At 33.0% G+C, this 23,086-nt stretch overlaps 1 protein-coding gene and 1 long non-coding RNA gene across 3 annotated transcripts in view; both read left to right on the top strand.

Moving 5' to 3' along the window:
• The window catches only part of LOC100742356 (protein pinocchio), a 52,526-nt gene extending 29,460 nt beyond the window's left edge, over positions 1-23,066 (top strand). The window contains exons 3-6 of one of the 2 annotated variants that reach the window (XM_024371397.2): positions 12,307-12,382; positions 17,712-17,816; positions 19,802-19,931; positions 20,920-23,066. In XM_024371397.2, the coding sequence (XP_024227165.1) occupies positions 12,307-12,382; positions 17,712-17,816; positions 19,802-19,931; positions 20,920-21,030 (422 nt within the window). In that variant the 3' untranslated portion in view covers positions 21,031-23,066. Of the gene's footprint in view, positions 1-12,306; positions 12,383-17,684; positions 17,817-19,801; positions 19,932-20,919 lie in introns of both variants that reach the window. The other variant, XM_033323892.1, reaches the window with a different exon arrangement.
• Positions 813-9,463, top strand: LOC112213815. Its single transcript, XR_002947729.2, has 3 exons — positions 813-2,497; positions 6,662-6,667; positions 9,453-9,463. It is a non-coding gene; the product is annotated as an uncharacterized LOC112213815 (long non-coding RNA).
• Positions 23,067-23,086: the final 20 nt, after the last annotated feature.

The raw sequence follows: 23,086 nt of genomic DNA, 5'->3' as shown, positions 1-23,086 counted from the left end.
GCCTCAAACTAAAAATTTTTATTCTATATTTTCGACTTCTTTTTTCGCGTAGAATCACCCGCTTTCTGCTTGTACCACCAGTTACCAACCACCCTGTATATATTTTGAGATCTGTTGAGATAGCATAGATGATTTTAGTTGTAATTTATTCATGGTATGGGTGTGACACGCTAAAATTGTGCGACACAATCTGAAAAAGAATCGAATTCATAAGTATTTTTTACATTTTTCTTTTCAACATTTTTCTTTTTTCCTCCTTCGAATTTAAAAAATAATTTATTAGGTACATTTCTTTTCAAATATTCGAATGCAACAAGAATTTTATCTTTGAGCATTTCTCTATTCGTATTCTTCACGTGGTACACGAGAGATTGGAAATAAATATTCCATCCATTGCTATTACGTTTGTAAGTTTTCCCCCCTCTTTAATTTTTTTTTACGTTTTTAGTTTTCCCCCATCCTTAATTACTCGTTATTAATTTAAACTAAATTGAGTAATGTGAGTTTCTTCTGCATTTTCCTGAGAGAAAAACGTAAGTATGGCGCTATAATACTTAGGAAAATATGTTTTTTGACTATTACAACAAATTTCTGTCGCATGATGAAATTTGTTTTAATCTGATGTTTCTATTTATATTCAGGCTAAGTATTACATAAGCGTGAACGTAGTAATTTATGAAGTAATTCATATTGATTTGTTAAATTTTATATATCTATATTTTTATATACTTATATTTATAATTTGAAACATGATATTTACTGTTCGACACGATAAAGAGTAAAAAGTAAGCATAATTTAATGATATCGATAATTTAATGAGTACAACAAAACAGAGAATTCAATTGCCAACAGATACTTTAGGATACTAGAACAAAATTCAAAGCAAGCTTTATCAATTATACAGTATTTTAACATTTTATGTAAGAATTAAAAATAGTATAATGGGAAGAAAAACAAATTTTAGTTCTACATTGAGTAATATGAAACATATTTGTTTTTCAAATTCATCTTATTCCGAATTTTTGAAACATGTTGAATTAATTCATATTTTCATTAAATATACACGTTCTTGCTCATATCTGTGCATATATTAACGCTTATTCAATACATGGCTTAATAATGTTCGATTTCGAAAGTGACAGTATCTTGTTAGTAAGTTAATAAACCTAGCACAAAAGTACAAGTGTTCGCGTCACAAGTCACGAGACTATCTCCATCCACATGATATTATCACACGTTAATACGAATCGTGAATAATTACATCAAGTTATCTTGCTTAAATTTATTTGCATTCTATGCTTGAGTAGCAAGCATGTGATATTTGCGTTAGAGTTACGCAGGCCCTGGTGCATATGTAAGTCTGTCGAATAAGTTGTTCACCGAGAACTCGTGGAAATGCCAGTGCTTTCTACGAGTCGGTTTTAAAAGATATACAACCGACGAAAATTAAGGAATATATTCCATTTCTTGTCTACAATTAGTTTATTTTTTACTTATTATCTAAGTTTTTTTTTTAGGAAAAAGAAGATTTCAAACCATTCTAACTTTTCAGAATGAATTTAGAATTCTTATTTCTCTTGCCATTGTCCATATTTGTAACATCGTATGTTTACTATTTGATATTTTGAGATCTAATTTAAAGTAAGACAGAAAACCATGCCCCGAATGCAATATCGGATCCTGAAATTACGTGCACTCGAACATTTTTATGTGTCAGGCAAACTTTCAGAATCCCATCCGACCAGACCACAGCCTCAGGTATCCGCACATCCCTACTATTTTCATATTAACGCATATCACAATAATTTTATATTTCGAACATTCAAATAATGAAACGTTCGAATAGTGGAACGTATAGCAAATGGACAGTAGATGCTCGGATATTGAAAGTTCTATATTTATTTTCTTTAGTTTTATATTTACATATCTAATTAAATCATTTCTCACTCTGATCATCATGAAATTATTCAACAAACCCCGCGTGTTACTCAATCCTAAGTCGTTACACAAAGGTTTATCAATTGTCACAAGAATCTCGATGTGTACATAGATTTTTCAACACGCAACTCTCACGTCATGCCCGTTAGTTTTATGGCACAATATGCGATTTCTGTGTGTCGTACGTAATTCATACGTACTACTGTTGAATTATCGAGAATAATTCGATACTGACGTCAGCAGCGCGTTTGCATTAAAAATTCCGAGGCTGCGTGATTCCTGGTTCGAACGATGTTGTTTAAACAATTGCTCGCCGTGAACGATAACGATAACACGATCGACGCGACTGATTAACAACGTGTAAACTAATTATTCCTCTGAGAAATAAGGAAGCAGGTGTTGGCTGCGCTCGAAAATTATGTTATTTTTGATATTATGATGAAACGATGACAGTTGCTTCGTACGCGTAGCATATCGTGTCAAACAATGGAAAACACGTTTGTTATTGAAAATATTTCCTCTATTTAATCTGTTATACCAAGCGAATTTTTATGCACTGTCAATTCAAAATTTTTATTTGATAATTCTTACGATTGATCATAAGATCATCAATTCTTAATTTTTAATTTGTTCGTTTAACAACTAAATACTAAGGCTCTTCTCCTTGTTTCATCAAACATCCCAAGTATCTTAGAAACCTATCTTTTACTCACGTAAAAGATATCGAATAATATCTGATCTCTATCGTGTACGATTCGCACCATAATGTTATTACTCTATTTAACTTTTAATTTTTACTATATTCGCGTTCACTTTGCCACAATTGCGAAACAAAAATAGCTTGCATCGCTAACTTCATTCACCTGATAGGACACAAAAGGAGACCAGTCATTGATAACGATTAAAACGTAACTATAGTATCATTAATAACGTGATTATGTTGACGATTTCTTGGAATATTCCCGGATTGCAACGACGCCACGTACCACTATTGGTAATCATTCGTTCATAAAAATCGATGCAAAATGCGGGTATTTATTAAACATTAAAGATAATTGCGTCGTCTTTATCGCAAACGAGCATAAACGATCGCCGTTAGCTGTGTATATGTGACTGTTGCGTTATTCTTGAAATTTACATAAGTCAGTAACCTAGAGTTAGCGTGACGCAAGTGTTTTCCAAACATTTATAATTAAGTGTTCGAGTACGCGGTCGAATTATTTATTATTATTATCATTGTTATTATTATATTGTAACCCGCTCTGGTACAGAGCATACACATTACGAAAAAACAAATTTATTTACTTAATTTTGCTATTGCACACCATTGATGTTATTGTATTATTTCTAGACAATTTCGTTGTAAATAGATTTATTTGTTTCTTTGTACATTTCCGTTGCATAACAAAATAAGATTCTTTTTCTGGATAAAATAGAGTGATTTCATTAGATCAAGCACAATAATTTATTTGAACGAATGTTATGATATGATGATATGATGAAAGATAGATTTTGACAGTTTTGCAAATGTTATTCTTCATACTCAAATGATATTTACGTTTGTTCATCAATTTAGACTTGTGCGTTGATTATTTAGATCTTATAAATTATTAAATTATTATCAGTGCAATAGTAGATTAATTTTCTTTGTGCACAATAGAATAACTCTCTCTGTTCCTCTCTCTCTCTCTCTCTCTCTCTCTCTCTCTCTCTCTCCACAATGATCATTTTACATATAAAGTAAATTCCATTATTCCAATGGAATAGGATAGACATTTCTTATACAATATAAAGTAGATTTAACACATTAAGCATGCATTTTTTTTCGTATTAACACATCTTTGCATGTCGTAGAAATAAATTTTAACTAATAGATAGTTCTGTAAAACGATGAGATTAATTGATGGACATTTTAATGGAGCTGCTTATTTCGAAAGTGTTTGTATGTGTATGTTCATTAAGTGATAGCGATATCAAGCGTAAATAAAAAATGGAAAATTAATCTGGCAAACAAATGTATTGGAAAATTCAAATAAACCATTTGATATGCGGTTATAAAAAGCTTTCGAACCAACACAATCTCTTGAAAACTCAAACTGACCAAAGCCTAACAGAGCAGTGAAACTGACTACTCAAACAGAAACAGCAGCACCGTGAGATTCAACTGGCGTCGGCGAAATCACACGTGGGCGTGATTTGGCAGCCATCATCAGCGTCGGTTGCGTCGGATTAAACCGGAGCGGCGCTTCATCCAATTAGCAAGCAAGATACAATTTTTCCGCGCTCTTCTCTCAACTAATCTGTAACTCGTGGATTCATATCTGTCAAAAGCGACACGTGCTAGCTAAGATATCGTACAGTCGTCTGATTCCACGTGTGCAAGATTTTTCTGGTGACCTTCAATCCTACAATCTCCGAAATGCGTGTGTGCTACGCAAATTGCTTATACACATGCGTCTGTTTTTTTACATCGAACTACCCCACTGTGTGACTAAATCATAATCACGGATACGTCCAGACGTCAAGAGATGTTTCAAACCACCTACAAGTCAGTCGAGGGTTGTCGAACGACGTTATTAGAAAGGTGAAATCTCTCAGGATAGCGCGTGATTGGATGCACAATTGGGTCGACGCGACGCAACAAGGAAACTTCTAACCTTTGCAGGACGTTTGTACGCACGGAATCTGTGCTGACGTGTACACGTAGGTGAAAAAGTCACGAATGCCAAAAACATCGACGAGGAAAGCTCATTCATCCCTATGCTATTCTTAACCTGGACCTAAAAAATATATTTCACACGTTGGGGGCAACGCCAGCTACGAGTAAATACTAAAAATGTTGCAGTTGGATCGTGAAAAGACGTAGATATCTATAAGTCAAAGCATAGACATGCAGAAAAGTGTATATAAGTTTCAAGACTATTTTAGAGAAATCTGAATAAGAATACGATCTAATCGTCTGAAAGGGATTCTTAAAATATAGAGTAATAACTCTATATAGAATAATAACTCTTTTAGTGTAAGAGACTTCGTTTTCAATCCATTAAGGATAAAGGATGAAATAATATGTATAAGTTGCATAAACGCAACATTATTGGAAAACAAGAAAGTACTTCATATACAATATATATATATATATACGAAACTCTTTCCTAAGATAAGCATTTTACTAAAAGCAGTCCCATATGTCAATTATGTTAAATAAAGCATTAAAATCGGCATTATAAATTATCATTATGCTTATTTATACCGTATCAATTCAATCTTTCTCACTTACATTCTACAAAATGAACAGACCCACGTTGATCGAAAACGCCCACGATTTCCTTGGAATTGTTCATACATGCTAGATCCATGTAACTTTTGGCTTATGCATTTTTTTTATCAACCAACGCGAGAATGCATACACACCAAGACTTTCATTACATCCGATTACTCTAATATGATTCGGCATTCTTTGAATGATTCATGCATAAATCATAATGGGGTGGTCTCTCTTAAACAGTGTATAAATAAATCTGGTGTTTATTTTGAATATTTAAGTTTAACTGCTTGTATCATCCGGCTTCTTATATAGCCATTGTATTGTAACCAAATACAGATTTGTCTCATTTTCTAATATTATAACTTATGACAAATATTTTACTTTGAGTATTTTTGCATATGATTTTTGCATATTATGCACATTTTGTATATCTTTACACATTTAGATTTCCCATAAATGTATAATTATTGTTGATAAACTGCAACTGGATGATCGATATTCTTTACTAGAGGAGTTCGTAGAGGAGAGAGATTAAACGATTTTTATTTATATTGTAGTTTATATTATCGTATGTTCGTAACAATGTTTTCATCAAAACTGATGAGAATAAATTAAGAATCTTGAATTTAATAAAAATACACGTTTCTCGTAATACTAATTTAACAAATCGAAAAGAAAAACAAAAATTGGGATCCGACATTTTAGGCTGAATGGAAAATGTCTCGAGATGTCAGTATTCATAGTGGAAATAGTGCAGTTAATATAAATATAAGTAATTTCAATCTTTGTAACGAGCACGTGTGTACGAATGATTCGTGTGAAAAGGGAGAATTTATTCTTTTCTTTGTCCTTTTAAATGCAGAAAACATGAAGATTATAGAAAGTCGATATAGATAACCAATAATGTAACGCTGAACTGAGAATCTCTGTCGCGTCTAATCTGCAAAGGTGGCTCAACGTACGCTCGCTTATAAATGCAACACCGAGGGCGGTGACATTTTAACGTTAAAGATAAACCTACGTTTCTCTTCTTCTCCACACAATTTGAAAGGGTGTATAAACACGTGACAAACGCCTTTCGTTCTCTAGAGTTCTTGCATCCAGCTGTATTCGGGATCTGTTGGTATTCGGTTGCATACTTCTGCTCTGTACAGCTAAACCTACGCAAAATTGGAAATTCAGAATGCACAAAAAGATAATATTGTAAAACTCTAATAGTATAAAATATAATGTATTTTTAAATGAAATTTTAAAACTTTGTTTACGGAATGCGAAGATCAGTATTTTTACGCTATCTGCATGGACATTGGGTATTGGGCCTCTAGAATTCATCAGAGATAAGATTCGTTATCGTACTAACTGTTCATAATTTATTTATTAACATGTGCCCGTACACGCCGGCGCCACGCGCAGAGAATCGCTGCCCCTCTGTTGCTCGTCACAGCAAGCTTAAGCAGACACATGTATATACATACACATAGTTGCATTATTGTTAGTTGCGCAGATGGGGGTTTCTGCCTCGGCTTTCCTCTCTCCCCTCTATTTCGCCGTCCAGCGATTGCCACGCTGCCCAACCCACACCGCAGTTATAAAAGGCCCCTGCGCGACCGTGGGTATCTTCAGTCAGACTTGAAACTTGACGTCGTGACGGTTTATTTTCTTCGCTAACTAACTTCAATCTTTTAACTAAATTCGTAACCGTCTGTTTTCGTCGAGCTTCGATATTTTATATTTCTGACCATTGTATCGCATCAAAGTTCGAGAATCAAGTGAAAGACAGTGCGAATACCGTTATACTTCGTCTGCCGTCCAGTTTTCTCTGCGAAATGTAAGTTATACAGATTCTACACGTTACCATGCGTACGCTAATCCGCATTACAAGTGCCGCAGATCGCGTTGCAATTGTGTTAGAAAAACAGTGTGCATGAAAATCTGTGTGTAAGAAAGTTCGGACTGATGTTCGATGCGATGAAACACGAATGTCGAAACAAAGTGTGATGCGGCGTTTATAATAAAGTTCTTTGGTCTTCGCTTTCTTTGTGTTGGAAGATCGCACTCGACCATGCTTTCACCATGCCTTCCTTTTAAGAAAGCACGACAAGCAGCAAGATTTTCTTTTCACGTCGAACGTGTTCGTGATGTTCGTTTGCACAGAAAGTGGCAGAGTTTCGTTTTGAAAAGTAAGAATGTAATAAAAAGGGTGGTTTCACCGCGGAGAGGGGAGGCAGAAGCGACACATGCAAAGAAAGCGAAGAAAAGAACGTAGCATGGGAATCAATACTCTGGACGTTGAGCTGCGTGACTAACTTCAGATTGGTTCTTCTGTCTAACGCCCAACAGTCGTGTATCGACGAAAGTTTTAACCGTTTCGTGTCGGCAATCTAACTACTATTGCCATACAAACTTTTTCAAATGCTATAATAGCAAATGCTATAATATTTCATCATCGAAATATCGGGATTTTGATATTTATAGTTATCGAAAAGAAAAGAAAAACGTATTAGTTCTTTAACGATTTTCGATTATAACGTTGGTACCGTTCCGAGAGTTTGAAATGTTTGCGTTGCGTGTTTCGGTCGACGAACGGACACTCGAGTGAGTGGTTAATTTTGCGAAGAATTGTCGATGGACGATGAACGAGGTCATACCTCCATGTTACTTAGTTCGTTTGTTTGTGCAAAGGCTCGCTGGAAACCCGTTACACCAGTGACGGCGAATTCCAGAGGTGGAATTTTAATTTCTCAATCCTGTTAACGCTTCGTTACATTCCTGACCATTTCGTTCATACAAAGTCGTTTCATACATTTCGTTGGCTGTTTTAAAAACGTAAAATGCGGTAATACAAGGAGGGCTAACTTTGCGTTTGGCAGTATTGCTCTTATTCCTTTAAAGAAAATTTCTAGTAAAATTTTTCGGGTTATTACAAGTTATATTTTTGATTTACTGAACATAGGGACAATTAAATTCGTGGTTCAAATTTATATATGTAGTTCAAAGTGACTTTTACTCATTATTTCTGATAAAATCTGCTCTACCTGGAATTTCACGAAGATCACATTGTCCGGTTTTCCTATCGTAAAATATCTTAAAATACAATTAAGTTTTCTGTTTTCACTTTAATAAATATTTGCAAAGGCTGTAACTTACATTTTTCTTATATTAATTCCTTGTTGGGAGCCATGATGTTTGTAATATGATCTTTCTTACCAGGGAAAATTTTGATTCCGTTACCGTATTTAGTGTTTAATTGAAGAAGGAAACTGTATCTTTCTATCTCTTTGTGCACTGCTCGAATATTATGCAACCGAAGGGTCCTTGTAATGTTGCCATTTTGCAACAATTCAAACGTTGCAATTATATAAAGTCAATGTAGTTTCAATTATTTTCTTGTCACGCGATCAACGTGGACACAACGTGTTTCATTTCACATAATTATTATCTGTATATAGCTATCCGTTCATCATCTGTTCTCGTGATTACGAAAGTTTGATTGGTTAACTTATTCATTGTTAACAAACCATTTTAATTCAATGATCTTTGTACAATATAACATATATTTAGATACATGTTAAAGACTATTACATTAATATTTTTCCATTGATTAAACATGCGACATATGCAATCGATAAACAAAACTTTTTTGCCATGTTCTGTTTTCAAACAGAAAATCGTAAAATGAAGATATATCAATTAAATTTCGTGTATAAACATGTATTTCCGTTCTGTATATCGTAGTTGAAACGACCTGATTCCGCATTCGCTCCGTAGCCACGCATCCGCGTGGGAGTTTAGCCACAGTAGTCGACGAGGTCGATCGATATCTCGAATTCAGTCTCCCTCCCCTTGCATCCCGAGAGACAGTCACGACCTCGAGGGTTGTTGGCCTCGTTTCAACCCCTCGCCGGAACGCGAACGTGTAAGGTGTCTGGAGACAAGTGCTGTTCTAAATAAAACATCAATTAGTGACAATAGGAGATAATGGCTTTTCCTCAATTAATTATGAATAATTTCACAAAAGCTGACGAATTTTCACAAAATTGATGCTACGTCTCTTATAATTTGATAAATTTTGTTTACGTTTCATTCGATAGAGATAAAAAAGGCATATTTAGTATCGATACAGTACATCTATATTGTAATGATGCAAAATTGTGTAATCGTAAGATAAAGTCAATGAGAAAAGATTTGATCGAAGAGCAATTATTTTAATAATTTTTAATAATTGTTTTACTTAACTATTTTTTGTAGAATTATCAGGAAATATCCAAAAGAAAATAATTCTGACGACTTTGAAGTGCAGAAAGATCAAAACTAAACGGAAGATTCAAGTCAACATTTAACAAAGAATTTTGTTCGCAAAAAATATTCAATAAGCAACTATACAACTATCGATTTGATGAATTTTATTTAAATAATGAGAGAATAAAATAAATTATTCTAAAGTAAATTAAACCAATAAAAATAAAGAAAGCCACGGATAACGAGGGTGAAAAGTCCTTCACGACTCACGCACTTAGGTTAGCCCTTTGCGCACTTGTGAAAGAAGTGAAGAACAGCAGCATACCACGTAAAACATACATCCGCTTCCGCCTCTGACGTACATACATACTACTGGGTACGTGTTTCCTTCAAACAACGTCGGAGAAAGAAATATGAAGAATGAACGAAAGAACATTTTCGAAATGAAACAAATAAAACGTGAGAATGTGTAAAACGAGAAAAGCTTTTTATCCTTTTTGTTGAAATGAATAATCATGAGCATTATGCACCAAAACATTATGCATAACGTAAAATATGTTAGAAAATTTAATTTAGCAGTTTGATGTTTTAATTACATAAAATAGCACAAAGGGTCAAACAGAATTGGCTTCGTACTCGAGGACGCATTGGAGTTCGAACGTAGCCAACGACCTCAGACTACTTTGGTAGCCGCATAGTATCCATACTGCCATTACTTGCACTCCTCTTTCTTAAGGCTCTTCTATTCTGGTCTACCGATAGAATAAAAATACATGATCATATGGAATGGTGCCTCGGCTACATCTCGGGATACCTGGCAGCAGTTCGCAAACCCTGTTTTCCTCTAACATAACTCTAAACTAATGGCCTGAAAGAGGTGAAAGCAAAAACTAATCTTAGAGGCTCGTCACGTGAAAAGAGTAAAAGGCGGCAAAGTGGTTGGATTTTCATTCACGGCGATGTTTTAACTCATTTCGTTAGCCTGCCACCGCGACTTTTCGAAGTTTCCCTATGTCGAATAATCGAGAATTTATGGAAACCGCGTTGGGGTGCGTGGGTCACGCACGTGAAGTTTCCAAATCGTTTTAGATATTTATGTAAAGTTTTCCTAGAAATTTTAAGATAATCCTCTGCAATTTTTGCGAAGATACACGTACATAATATCTGTAGAACTGTATTTTAAACGTACGTTTTTAAGAACTTTTTCCATTGTTGTAACGATTGAAACTTCGTAAATATTTGCAATTTACTTATAGTCAACGTATAAAATGAATTTATGAAGAATTAAAAATCTCAAACGTAACATCCGTACCCAAAGAAGTTGTATTTAATGCGTCATGATATTATTGTAACAAAATACGTCATAAATAATTCGATTACATACTACGTCATTATTTTATCGCGTAACCGTTCGGTTCACGGGTATATTCCCTACTACGTCATATTTGCGTTTCATTGGAAATTTAAGCCACGACGGAATTTTCTGCATGAAAGTACTTTGATCCAACACCACGTATCGAAAATAGGACCTTCAATATTCGAATTTTAATGAAGAAACCATTTGTATAAGTCACACGTATAAATTATATTTATTTATAGTAATTATCTTATATGTATTATGAAAAAACAATAATATCGGTGTTACTACTAATAGATATAACATCCTTTTATTTAACAATTATTTTTGTTAATAGCAGAGTTAAACACATGTTTTTGACTGATACACGTGAAAGTTTTTCATAATAAAACTCAAACAGTACGCATATGCCACGTGTGACGTGGTATTTTGCACAATCGAAAGGTTCAATTTGTAATTGTGAAATAGGTATCGTATAACGAAACGGATAATTAATTTTGAAATGACTTATAATGACTTTCATTCAGATGTAAATACGTGTTTTCCGCGTGTGGTAAAAGTATTCATGACCAAGACAGTGAAATAATCATGTAATGAAGTCAACGTTTTATTTCGAGCGAGTTTTGAGTTGGACTTAAGAGTATTACCAAAGTAAAATATGTAAGAAATGATTATTTAAAGGGAAATCATCGGTTTTATTTTAGTGGCATCAAATAAGTTACCAATTTTCTTACCTTGCTTTTCTTTTCTGTGTCAATGATAAAATCCTTGGCATTCCCTCATGACCTTGTATCCATACTGCGATCTTATTTTAGAATTATTGCCGTTATAAAGTCCTTCCTACATTGATTTTTTATCGCATAATATAACGACTTTTAACATGGTACATTCTGAAGCAAAGACAGAATGGCACAAAATATATCAAATTATTCTTTAAAGTATTTTAAATTTTCTTTACATTATTTTAACTTCTATTGTACCACTAAAATTATTCTCACGTTGCTATTTATGCATATATGCATATACTTAATTTCTCTATAGTTATAAATTTTAGTTTCGTAAACCGTCAATATATCCTATACCGTATGCGATACCTTCACTGCTCTATTGACAAAGAAATTGTTTCCGTGTAAGGAAATATAGCTGTAAAACAAATTACATAATCTATTACGTCGTGGAAACTCGGATTGGTCAAAATAAAGGATTCAGAGCGTGTACTGCGATCGTTTGGCTTTCTTTTCTCACGGGGAAAGTAAAAGTGGCTATTTCGTGCCAAGGTGAAAGATCGACGGTGAAACTTATCGTGGATGTCCTTCGCAATTCGCGTTCGTGTGTTCCACATACTATATTCGTTCGTCAACTTGAAGACCTTTCCTTTCCTATCAACGGATTTCCAGCGAGCCTTGTTTACATATTGTGGAATTCTCTCGGGGATTCTTTTCTTTCACGTCCTTGATTACTCCCTTGAGTACATGCCAATTAATGCGGATTCTCTTTCTATTGCAGTTGTAACGCATCAAAATAACAACATGTCTGTAACCACATCCGTGCAACCAGCTACTGAGAGTCTTTCTCGCCACGGGTGAGTTGCTTTACGATTTTTTGTTCATCGTATTTTATGATAAACAGAATTGGGAAAAAAGTGTAGGAGAGACAAATATGTTTATATGCAATTCATTTATTTAGACAGAACAATTGCTGATAAGTTGAAAAAAATGGGGAATATAAGGTTTTTGTATTTGTTCTTCTGGTTCTAAATCTTTTCTAAGTTACGCATCGCGATATCGTAACCCATAGAAGCGGAAACCGATATTTTTAAAACGAATTTCTTTGTGGTCTCGTTTATTCAATCGATCTAATTTTTACCATTGTCAATTTTTTGGTGAATCAGCCATAGCGAAGCAACCAATAATGCTTCTGATTTCCACCGAATGATATGTGCCTATACAATACATATGCAGTTTAAATATATTCACATAATTCTTCCCTTATAAATATTTTTAACATCAATCTGTCGTTTTTGAATGAAACTACATACCTTTATCGATGTTAATTTATTGGGCATATATATATCACGGTGCACTCGAAAATATTTGTGAAATATAAATTTGAATAATAATCTATTTATTCAAGGTTGAATATAAATACACAACGTATTTGAGGCATATGAATATATCTTTCCTTATTGAAAGCTTTTTCTTTTCTCGCAGTGATTTGAAAATAAAGGAAAGAGTTTATTCTTAACAAGTACCTCAGATATAATTATAGGGAATACGTAAGTTTATCAAGGCGAAATTCCTATGTGATAATATGATCGCTGTAAGAGGTATAGGATATTTACTATATCATAATGTAATTCACTATTAAAAAGAAAGTGAAATTCGTACAACTTCGAACAAGAAACATTTGTTGTGTCATAACTTCATGACAAATTCGAAAAATGTCATTCGTGCTATACAAAACCGACAGGGATGACAATACCATATACAACTTCGTTTTACGTTTTTCACACGTATTTGAATATTCTACTAAATATCACATGCAAAATTTGTTTGTATTAATATCTCAAAAAAAGTGGCCAAAATGTATCTAAACCGAACATGCTGTATTTACACATACATTGCTACGTTAAAAACAGCAGAATCAGTAAGAGAATCGGTTTACGGAATTATTGTTGTTAGCGGTATGTTATTCGTAGAAATCGCATCTCTCTCTGTCTCTCTCTGTCTCTCTCTCGTTTTTGCATAATGCGACGGCGTGCCCACGACATCTGTACCTGTTACGCTACTGTACTAGGAAACCACGAAGGACAACTTTAGCAAAGGAAATTGTCGGATCACTCGTAATAGACGCTAGATTTGAACCGATACTATTGTTCTACTGCGTTTTATTTCGAGGCTAGTAAAGTATTGCATAGTTTCGTACAAATCATTGTCGCAGTTTATCGTTTGGATGTCTAGAAGTAAAATATATTTTCTGACATTTAGCTTTCGTGCATGCCTTACAATAAGCTGCGGTAAATGTAAAAAGTCACGTGTGCTATGCATTGTTTTGTTATTTCTGAACGATTTGAACAATCTTATGTCTGATTCTATAAAGATCTAATTCTTTTGTTCTCTATAACAGACTTTGCAAATTTAGTTATTTATCTTTTTGTTATATTGATCTTCTACCGTCGTGTAAATTTAATATCAAGGATTATATGCAACGACAGTTTGTAGAAGAAAGTAAGGAACCAAATTGAAAACTTTGTTACCAATAGTATCAGGAAGCCTTGACTGGGTTATCTGGACAAGAAGAAGATCAAAATCAGTCCCCTATTGAAAAACATTTTATCGTGGGATTCCTACGAATGTTGATACAGATTATTTATATTAAGTGAGGAAAAATACTAGCAACTTATAAATATACCAGAAAATTTACGAATGTTAAAAGTGTTTCAAAGTAGAATTTTAAATGTTTAGGAAAAATTGATCGAACAGCGTGTCGATAAAATGAATGGTATTTTCTCTTCTCCTCTTTCTCTTTTATATTTACCATTTTTCTAAATTTTTTAATTTATTTTTATGTCCAAATTGCTGATTCAAATGCATGCTGTAGGAATTTCGAAAGACCGTTATTGACGGATTATTCGAGTATACGGAGTATACAGGGAGAGAAACCTCGACCGACATTCGGATCCGGATCTGATTTGCTTGTGAGACACGACTACTTTTTCAAGCAGCAATTAAATTATTTGGGTCGAATGTGAATTCTTTATGTTTTGGATCTCGCGTTGAAAATATGAATATTTTGGTGGGATTTCGATGATAGATTAAATAATGCCAAACGAAATGTAATTGGCAAACTGTTTTCCGAAAACATTTCAAAAGGTAGTAAGGTAAAGTAAATTAAAAGAAATGATATCTGCGCGTAAATGTTCCAACTCAAGAATTCTCTAACCAAGCACTCGGTTGCAATGTCCTTATAAATTCAATTTAAAATTTGTTAAGGTTACTACTATAACTATTTTAACTCATGACATTAAACGCTTTAACTTAACTTCGTGCATTGTTTTGTTCAGAAGTTCATAAGACTTGTATCCACATGGTACATACCATGAAGTACTTCACAGTGTATTACCTAGTTTCGTCGCAATTAATTAATACTTGGCGCCAGCCGGAAATTCTCGAAATTGCTGCGCAAGAGAGAGAGGGAGAGAGAGAGAGAGAGAGAGAGAGAGACGTTTGATCCATCAGCCTACACAGCCACGTTGATTCCCGTTTAACGAGTGAGCTGCATATGGAAGTTCGTTTCACGTTTTTGTACACTGTTCAAAGAACAGTCGATGATACGAGATGATTTTGTTTGTGTTGGTCTCTCTGAACGCAATAGCCTCGAAAGAAAAGTGAACAGAACGAAGTTTGCAGCGTAAGTCAATAGATTAATCTGACGTCTTAGATCGTCGCGCCAGTGCAAGTCAGATAAGAAAAAAGAAACTTACGAGAAACCCCCGTCGATACATTAGCGTAATATTCAAGTTAATGAAGATATTTCATGATTGGGATGGAATCAAATGACTACATTTCCATAATTGCTTTGTATGTAAATTAACAAAAATTTGTTAGCCTAAGTACGTTTGAAATGTATACGTGATAAATTAAAATCTAATTTCGGTAGGAAAAATCTGAATCAAAACATTGTAGCACAAAAATTATTATTGCTAAACGTAAATTAAGAAAGTAATAATTTCTAAATTATAGAACGTTTGTATCTCGTACATTTTTATCTTATATTCTTATCAATTCATCTTATTGATTATACTGGTTTATATTTATACGATTAGTGCCGTAAAATGACTACATATCTATTGTTTTAAGATTCGTATAAGTTGATAAAAAGATAAATGGTTCACACATCTTATAAAGAACATAAGAAAAAAATAATATTTGATCTTAACATACATTTTATTCTTTATATTTTACTGCATTTAAAAACATATGAATATTTTTAGCATAAACCTTAGGTATACCAAAAACAATAATTTAAGTTTTTATTACATAGTTACTCTTTTTATTAAATGATAACGGGTATTTACATCATTTTCAAAATCAATTAAATTCATTTATTCTTGATCCACCACAATTTCATGTGAGTGACTCTTATACGTCACTTGACGCCAGAAACATGACCTATATTCAAACGAGTCATCCCAATATTGCAACCAATCTTTGCATAAAATGCAAACAACTGTTTTCTAGTTTTATCCAGTTCTCATCTTATTTTCTTCTCCTGGATTCCTTGAAAGATTCTGAAGTGTTACAGCCCATATGAGTTCGTAGTAGAAAAGAAAAACAGTAGAGCTCGATTTACCGATTCCGAGATTTGCACGTCATTCTTTCTCATATGCGCATAAACTTACACGAACGTTTATTACGCGCTCGTTCACGTTACTATCACGTGAAAGGAACGTTTTTCTTCCTTATTTCCATGCTGCATATGTTAACATACATACATATATATATATATATATATATATGCATCCATACTTAGTGAATTATCCTTCTTCCTACTTCTTTCCTGTTCCACCAATTTTCCATTTTCTCGAATGTTCAGAATTATCACATGATCATGATTTAGGTAGACGAACACTCAAAACACGATAAGCAGGATGGAAGATTTCAGCTGATACTTTTGTTCAATCGCCTACTGATCGATATATGAACCAATTTTCGTTATCTATTAATTCATTCTTTTTCTTTTACTAAATTGGATGATTAATTGTTTGAGTCCCAGGGATCTTTAAAATAACAGGGTCGAAGAAACCCGAACAGCGCGATAGCGCTTGTCTTAATCGATTGCGTAGAGAAACAAACGGCGCAATAGCGCTCGTCATATTTCTTATTTTTATGAAATACATCTATATTATTATATATGCGTACTATTAGTTTATAAATATTTCAAGTTTTGTTCAATAAAAATTATTGAGAAGAAGTCGTCCGTAACGTTCAATTGTACTGGGACTTTTCGACACAAAATCTAAACAGCGCGATCGCGCTGCTTGCGACTCAAGCGGTTAAAGAACACTGTTCACAGAATCCTGTGAACAAGTTTGTATTTTAATTGACAAAATGTTGTGTAAAATCTTGCGAAGAAAAATTGAATTAGCTTTTATTTGGTATCCTAGTTTATAATTAATTGCTATATTCATTATAAGTAGTGGTCATATATTTCAACTGACAGCCAGAAAGGCAAACACTTTCGAACGAGGCTTATGTAAAGTATGCCGATTATCGATTGACGTGAATAGTGAACATCCTAACGGTCGGTAAAAACTTGCAAGAAAAAATAACTTTAACGTGACACCTTCCGGGTTTAACGTACGAATATCTCCAAGGACAGCCTTTCGATCTAGTCGAATCATATTTGACAGTCTATTTTAGTTTAAAAAATCTGATTTGCCTATGGTCGTTTGATAAATTGTGCCATGTTGTAAATTCCGTGTATTTTTCAATAGGAAGAATATGGTATTGAAAATGCTTTTAACAGAAAAGATTTCCTTCTGCATATACTGTCTATTTTTCCTATTTAATAGTGCAAAAATTGGTTGAAATTCTTTCCTTCGTTATGTAAAGTCGTTTATTGGTACCAGGATAAAAGAGTGATTATATAATTGTGATTATCTAACTTATTTCGTGCGGATTGTTTAAAAGTGTAATTAAAATATAAAAATGGTCTGAAAGGAAATTAAATATTTGAAAAAAGCAATAAACGTTCGATCATTTTGATAACTATATTTATAATAAATATAATAACTATAGTTTAGATTAAATGAAGTATATACACATTAATAAGGAAACTGATGCACTCCATATTAAAGATCTGCATTTATTTTGTTTCTTTAGAAGCAATATCTCCTTATCCTGCCATAGTTCATGCGGGAGCGTCGACGATGGCCTCCAAGGATCTCATCCTCAGTATCAAGACACGATCCTTACTATTGAGGAACTTCGTGCTCAACTGAACTCCTGCTTCACGTAAGTTTCCATTCCGTTCTAAATTACAAATTTGTTGTGCAGAGTTGCATATTTAAACTAATTCTGCTCCAATTATAATTAATAAATAAGAAATAAGAAATTTTCGTTAAAAAAAATTATTTTCTTCTTTATTTTTATTATTTTTCTCGTTATATGCACGTTATAACAGAGTAATTAAAAAAAGTCTCGTCAAACTCCATCAGGACAGATTGATGTAGAGATAATTTAGAAGTTTTTATGAAATACAAATTAACTCAAAACTTTTTCATATCTACATTTGATGATAAATTTTCATCTAAAATTTAAGATTTCATTATAAAACTGTGATAGATTGAATTACTCAGAAATAGATTTTAATAGTAAATACTTCTCCATCATCAAAACTTGAAGCATAAGGATGTTCTAAATTTCTAAAGAATAGGTATTTCCAAAATACATTAAAATACAAAAATTTAAAGATATAAAAGGCAAACTGCTTTGTATCCAACTTAGATATATTGAAATTTTAGAAATCAAAATTTAATCCATAATTCATTAAAAGATACACTAAAAATACACTAAAATTGTAGGTTGCGTCAAGCGCACATGTCGACAATAGCACGAAAATGGTGTATGAAATTTGATAGTTACTTATCTGTTACGTCAAAAGTAATATATACAGTCGCACTACACGTCTCCATGTTAAACGAGAGAAATTGATAAATGTTGTAGTTAGCTCAAGAGTAGAAGCTATCAGAGATAATGCACCTGACTTGACTGGGTTCTTCTTCGTATAATTTTTAATACAAGCTAGGAATTACACACTCTCGTTAGGCTATTGACTTCTGTAATCGTCTTAAAATCATTCTGTATGCGCTATTTCTGTTGTTTCGCTTGACGATCAAGTATTGAGAGTGACTAAGACCGCGCTTTATATGTACATTAACATATGCTTGTATGTATTAGCGCGAACAGCAAGGATCCTGAGAACGGTTTGTAATTGGCTAAGCAAAGTTGAACTCTTGTCTTGACGTCGAGTCGATAATAATAGGTCGGTAATAGAATCCGACATGATCCGGAGTCGCGATGATTAAATATGTTTTAGACGTTGGTCGCGTATTAGACGCATCAAATGCCATGAAGAAATCCGATTTAAACTCCGTCATTCTTGAAATCCATTGTTCCAATCTGATTATTACGTCACTGGTACTTTGGTGTGAATGATTCAAAATGATTGATTTGGTTGAAAATCTTGCTGCGACCTTGTAAAATTCTAGAAATTTTTCAACTTTATTGTCGTTTTTTTAAACTTTATTATTTTTAAAGATGTACCTGTCCTAAAAATTAGATATTCCTTAAAAAAATATATACAATCTTTTTACATTTCACGTATATTCAAAGTGTCGTACATTTACCTTAAACGCATAATAAATATTAGGTTGTCCCAAAAGTTTCTTCTGTTTTATAAGGAAATACACACACAACATTTTTTATTTTATATTATTTTATTGAATTCTGTATGATTCATTTTGTTGCAATAGAACAAAAAATGTTGTGCATCTATTATTTCCTTATAAAACGAAAGAAACTTCTGGGACAATTTAATATCTAGTTTATGTACATTTAGAAATATATATGTAACTTACGTATTCTTATACGTACGTACTCAAGAGCTTGCGCGATGCAGTGCACTGAGATTGAACTTAAGACATTTTCATAACCTATTGGATTTACAATTACTTCTACCTTATGATTTTATAATTATAGAAATAAGATATCAAGAGACTATATTATCCAGTCGAGTTACTTTTTTCGATTAACGTAACATACATTTGATAATAAAATAATAATTTTTAATATTTTGATTAACAGAAAGAGGACAAGCAGATTATTTCTATTTTATGATATTATATTTTTCCACGTTATAGATACCAAAGAAATTGATCCTTCTTTCGTAAGTCTAAAGCATCATAAACTCTTTCATCAAAGACGTTTTTTATTTATAGATGTGGGGTTTCGTGGAGCGAAGAACATGTCTCTCTGGACTGCAGCGAATGCGGTGGCTATTCCCTTCAGCGGCCGTGTCCACTCTGTGACGGACGTTGTCGCACCTCGTGGAAACGCGACCTTACTATGGTATATATCTATTTCTTTTCTTAACTATAATATACCTTATAAACGCCGTAAAATGAGGACTCATTAGCGCAGAAATAAGAAATGCAAATCTGCTTTTAGAAAAATAAATAAACTTATTTTTAATCCAAGCACAATGAAATTAATGATAATTATATGCAATTTGTCATCAGCTTCAAAACTATATGCATATTTAATAATGTTAGGTGTGTTCCGACAAAGAATTAAAATAGAAAAAAGCAAAATATAGAATATTATAGAATAATAAAATCAATTTTTATGTTTTAATCAGATGTTCAATATTAGCTGTAAGACGAGTAGTTGTACTCTTATCGATTTTGCGCATGACATCTATAACAGCCTCGTGTTACCATGAAGGTCATATTAACGACTGCCTTGTTCGCGATAAGTTCTAAATGTTAGTTATACGAAGCAGTCGATAAATGCTGAGCTTAAGCAATAAAGCTTTTTTAGCTCCTTTTTTAATCAATAAATGAAGATCAAGAAATTGCATATAAGAATATAACGAAGAATGAACATGATGTAAATAGCTACATAAATAAAGAATATACAAAATTTTATAATAAATATATAATTTTCAGTACAAAAAATGAGTTTCTAAAGAAATAGATATTTTAAAAATAGAAGAACTATGATATTTTTTATCAGGAAGTATACAGGTTCTATAAATTATATTGTAACTTTCTATGAACAATTAGGACTAATGAAATTGCAATTGATATCGATATATTAAAAATGGCGTAACTGTCTGTTGTAAAAAGAATTATATAGGTATATATAGTTATAATTTATAACATATAGCTATAATTTATTATAATATATAGCTATAATTCGAAAAATACCATGCATGCAACGACGTAGCACATTTGTCTTTCTGCGACCAAGTAAAATGTTCATCTATTATAGATCATTATAGTATAATAAAATGAATGAATCAAGAATATAGAAAAATAAATTTTTTATTTTACAGTCGCACGCCAGTGGTAAAGCAAGATGGATTGGTGAATGTGGATTAAGTTGCGGTCCTTCCATCGAGGAGCCATTGGTGCCCGCGTTGGAAAAACTACGAGCCACATCGTGAACGATGTTCAGCAGCAAATGCATAGAAAGACGTCGTCGTGTACCGTCAACCATGCACAAGACTTAATCCATCACCATTCATATAGCGTCACCCCACCACCATTGTGCGAGTCGGAAATGTGTGAATGTGGATTTTGGATGTATAAATGATACATTATGTTCCTGAGGAGCGAGAACGGAACGGACAACATCGAACAATGAAACCCGTTCTTCTTCCATGGCTTCATGTTTGATGATGCATTACCATGAATGGTCGATTAGCGAAGAATCTTCTGAGAGCTTAAGCAAAGATCACCATCTTCATCGTCATCGTGAATTCAAGAGACATTTGGGTTTAAAAAGGCGAAGAACTACTGCGTGGAATTTTCGCTGCTGACGATTGCTTCTTGATAGATCAAGAAATATGATACAATACCACGTTCGATCTCTTTGTATTACTAGAAATTTTGAATCGCATTTCATCGGGAATATGTATTAGCCGCTGAAACTTTAATTGAATTAATAGTTAAAATGATTTCGCCTCTCAGAAACAATTGACCGACAAATTGATACAGCTGTGTGCTTTTAGAAGAATTAATCAGGGCTGTAATTACATTTCGTTGATAGCGGTCGGTTAGCGGATATCCTCGTTAATCGATAAATATTGGTGCAACGTTGTTTGAATTCAGTACGTAAGTTTTTGTATATCCTTCACTACAATGAAATGCTGCTATATTTTGGCAAAAGTAGCGAGAAAATACTTATCCAAAATGGTAGTAAAGAGAGAGTGAATAAGTAGTTCCAAAATGCGCGCGCATGCGTGTGTATCGCGGTTTTACGAATCTGCAATAAGTATTTTCACGCTTAGTTTGTGACGAAAAATTACACTTTAGATTTTTCTTTATTAGCTACTGTAAATTTGGTCTCGAAAACACAACTTTCGAGGTTTAAGTACCATTTTACGAGATTATAAAGCAAAATGAATTTCTGTTATTAGATCAATTTGTAAAAAGATAGTATCTTGGATCAGTGTAGTTTAAAAGATATGAAACGAGAAGATTAATATCTGAAAGAATGGCATATGTATTTATTATTAGATTTACGGAATCAAAATTAGGAGTTAAATTTTAATTGAAAGCTGGGTAAATTATATCTTTTTCGAAAACAACATACATTATATTCAAATAATTGCTTGATAATTAAGAGGAACTTGCAATATAACGCGCAAGAAGAGTTTAACTAAAATTTGAAGACGTATTAATTTCAGACAAAATTAATTAACCGAATCCATAACCTCACATCAATCTAACATCATAGACCTATACCATTAAATTATAAATGGAAGCTTTCTATTGCATACGATGGAAACACGTACAGAGTGGCAAAAGATTGATTTCATAGAGACATAGAAACTTCGGTATATTATACTAAATATAATACGTCTTCATTTGCGATTGCACTCTTAAATGTTGGTGCTAAGTGCCAAGAAACACAAAAATTAACCTAAGAAGCAGAACTGCGAAAAAATCAATCAACATAGAAAGCTAGTAAACGTGAATTAAACTTCTTTTTATGAGTTAAAAATATACCGCGTTTCCAATGGAAAAATTTCCAACTTTAAATAACCATATGTACAACAATTTTATTGTAAAATACGATTTTAGATTTGTCAAGTTAAAAGTAGCTAAATCATACGTCACTCTCTACTATTTTCCACGTAATAATATGTTTCTACTCCGTTTTAGCTAAATAATGTATATGTAGCTTATATGAAAAAAACGATCAAAGAGAAGCATTTATGTTGGTGCCAATAATTTTATTGAATTTATACCATTTCATTCATTTCTTAAACCGTTCACCGAAATGTTTTTAATATTAGTTTTCGTGAAATAATTGTATAATTTATGCACGATTCATTTCTGAACATATCTGTATATTTCTTGACAGTGTAATATTTCGTATGCGAGAACATGTTCATCAAGTCCATGCTCATTTATATTAAACTATAACTCGTGAACATTTTCTGAAGTATTAGCCTAGCTGCAGGCTTTAGTTTAATGCTTTAGAAAAAACGTTTG

This window comes from Bombus impatiens, unplaced genomic scaffold (assembly GCF_000188095.3).
Source record: "Bombus impatiens unplaced genomic scaffold, BIMP_2.2 scf_1283, whole genome shotgun sequence".
Taxonomy (NCBI): domain Eukaryota; kingdom Metazoa; phylum Arthropoda; class Insecta; order Hymenoptera; family Apidae; genus Bombus; species Bombus impatiens.
This window is presented reverse-complemented; position numbering and strand designations above follow the sequence as displayed.